Consider the following 2,044-nt stretch of genomic DNA (forward strand, 5'->3'; position numbering starts at 1 on the left):
ACTAGCCAAGTCGTAAATCATGATGGTCAAAATCGTTTTGTGTGGTGCACAATTTGCTGGTAGAAACATACAAAAAAAAAAAATTTATTTTTTTCATTATAAACAAGACGTGCAAGCATTAGTATGATCCAACGATGATTTAAAAATATGTATAATTTGAAAAAAATAAAATAAAAAATATTGCAGTCTATATTTAATTCTGGTAACAAAAACTTATTATCAATTTTTAGTTTTCTATTAAGTAATGTTGAGTGATTAGACCTCTTAAATGTAAGAATATAAATTTATTTGGGAAAAAATGTTTTTGCAGGCAAATGTTTACTCTTTCAATCTCTATTTCATTTGTAGGGTATGATCGCGACTTCTCTCAATAGATGAATTGATTTCTGATTCATTTCGCCATCCCGATTAATAAATCATTGAAATTCAATTTTCAATAAAATCTTTTGCATGCGCAAGTCGATATTTCTTAAAGAAAGCAGTTGCAGCCTTGGAATGTTAACTTGAAATTGAATAATCGAAGGCGGATACAATATTATAAGAGAAGAGAGCTCATAAATTTATTTACGATGTTCTTAATTGACACTTAAATTACTGATCAATCATAAACTGTCTAGATCATACATAATTCGTCCAATTCAATTCAAAGTTGGAAAAAGTGTTGTAATACGTCAAGTAAATAAATATCTTTATTTGTGGGCCACAAACCCACGTGTCCATGGAATTATTGTTAGCCACCTTACACTTGACCAAAAATCTAAAATTTTCTTTGTTATAAACGTGTGTGTGTGTATATATATGTATTGTCTACCACTGTTCAATGAAAAACAGAGAAACAGAAACGAAGAAATGGCTATTTCATCCAATTGCTGCCTCAATCTATTCCCTCCAACTAGAAGTACTTCAAGACCAACCCGAGATGCATGGTGAGCAAGTGTTTATGATATAAGTATTTGATTTACTTGTCATCAAGCACTCGATAAATAAAGTATTGTTGTCAATTAATTTCATATCGTTCACTTCTCCGTCAATATATTTTTAATTGTGTTTAATTACTTAGATTGCCTCGAAAATATTAATGATACACTTGTTATGTAGAGCTAACTAAATCTCTCTTCCTTATTTTTGTGCGATCAAGCATATATATTTGGTGTTGCTCAAGTCCCAACCTCGATGATAAATACAAGCACATTTATGTATATTTGTTATATTGGACCAACCACAATAGTCGATAGATTAGTCGTGGATCTCTCTTCGTTATCTATGTTTAGTTCGACATAACAACATATGTATCAGGTCTTATGTCTTAATGCCTGTCAAACCTTTTTTTCCCCCCCTTTTATGCAGCCCTCAAAAGGAAAGATCATGGAAAAGCCAATGCATTTTAGGGTTAACATGTGTAATAATTGGACAAGAAATGAGCAATTTGGAAGGATTAGGTGCCATGGCCGCAGAGGAGAAGCAATTAGCTGTGGAGTCTAAAATCAAAGTTCAAAGATGGAGTGATTTAGGAATGTGCCAGCCATGGCGTCGAAATTCGTTTGAGATGATTGTGCCAGAGAATCTCCCGCGGCCATCGGCACGACGACGATGGGAGACGGTTGATTTTTCTAAAACTGCACCGACTTTGCAAGTTGTTACAAAAAAATCTGTTACTAAAAGTTGTTTTTCGTTATAAATTTATGTACTCTCTCAATAAAACATAGACTTCATAACCCTATCAATAAAGAGTCGTGTGGGTCGAGTTGAGTTGACTCGTCTGTAATCTTTAGGCCGTGTTTGATTATAATTTTTTCCAAAATATATTTTTTTTCATTTTCTTTTTAATCATACATTCTTCAACAAAATAATATTACGAACAAATTCAATTTTTTTATTTTTTGAATTATACATTTATTGATATACTATTTTAAAATATAATTTTTCAATTGGAGCTCAAACATTCCTTAACAAACACGATCACCACTTGTACTAAAATAATATTATTCATTACGAAATAAAACCCGAAAAATGGATGCAGTACATGTAGTACAAAGAAATGTTG

At 31.8% G+C, this 2,044-nt stretch overlaps 1 protein-coding gene across 1 annotated transcript; it reads left to right on the plus strand.

The window, feature by feature from the left end:
- The first annotated feature begins 792 nt into the window (after positions 1-792).
- LOC111371799 lies at positions 793-1,754 on the plus strand. The gene is made up of 2 exons (XM_022993964.1): positions 793-926; positions 1,348-1,754. Exons 1-2 carry the CDS (start codon positions 799-801, stop codon positions 1,676-1,678), a joined length of 459 nt encoding a protein of 152 aa, XP_022849732.1. The 5' UTR covers positions 793-798; the 3' UTR covers positions 1,679-1,754.
- Positions 1,755-2,044: the final 290 nt, after the last annotated feature.

Source organism: Olea europaea, chromosome 22 (genome assembly GCF_002742605.1).
Source record: "Olea europaea var. sylvestris chromosome 22, O_europaea_v1, whole genome shotgun sequence".
NCBI classification, from domain to species: domain Eukaryota; kingdom Viridiplantae; phylum Streptophyta; class Magnoliopsida; order Lamiales; family Oleaceae; genus Olea; species Olea europaea.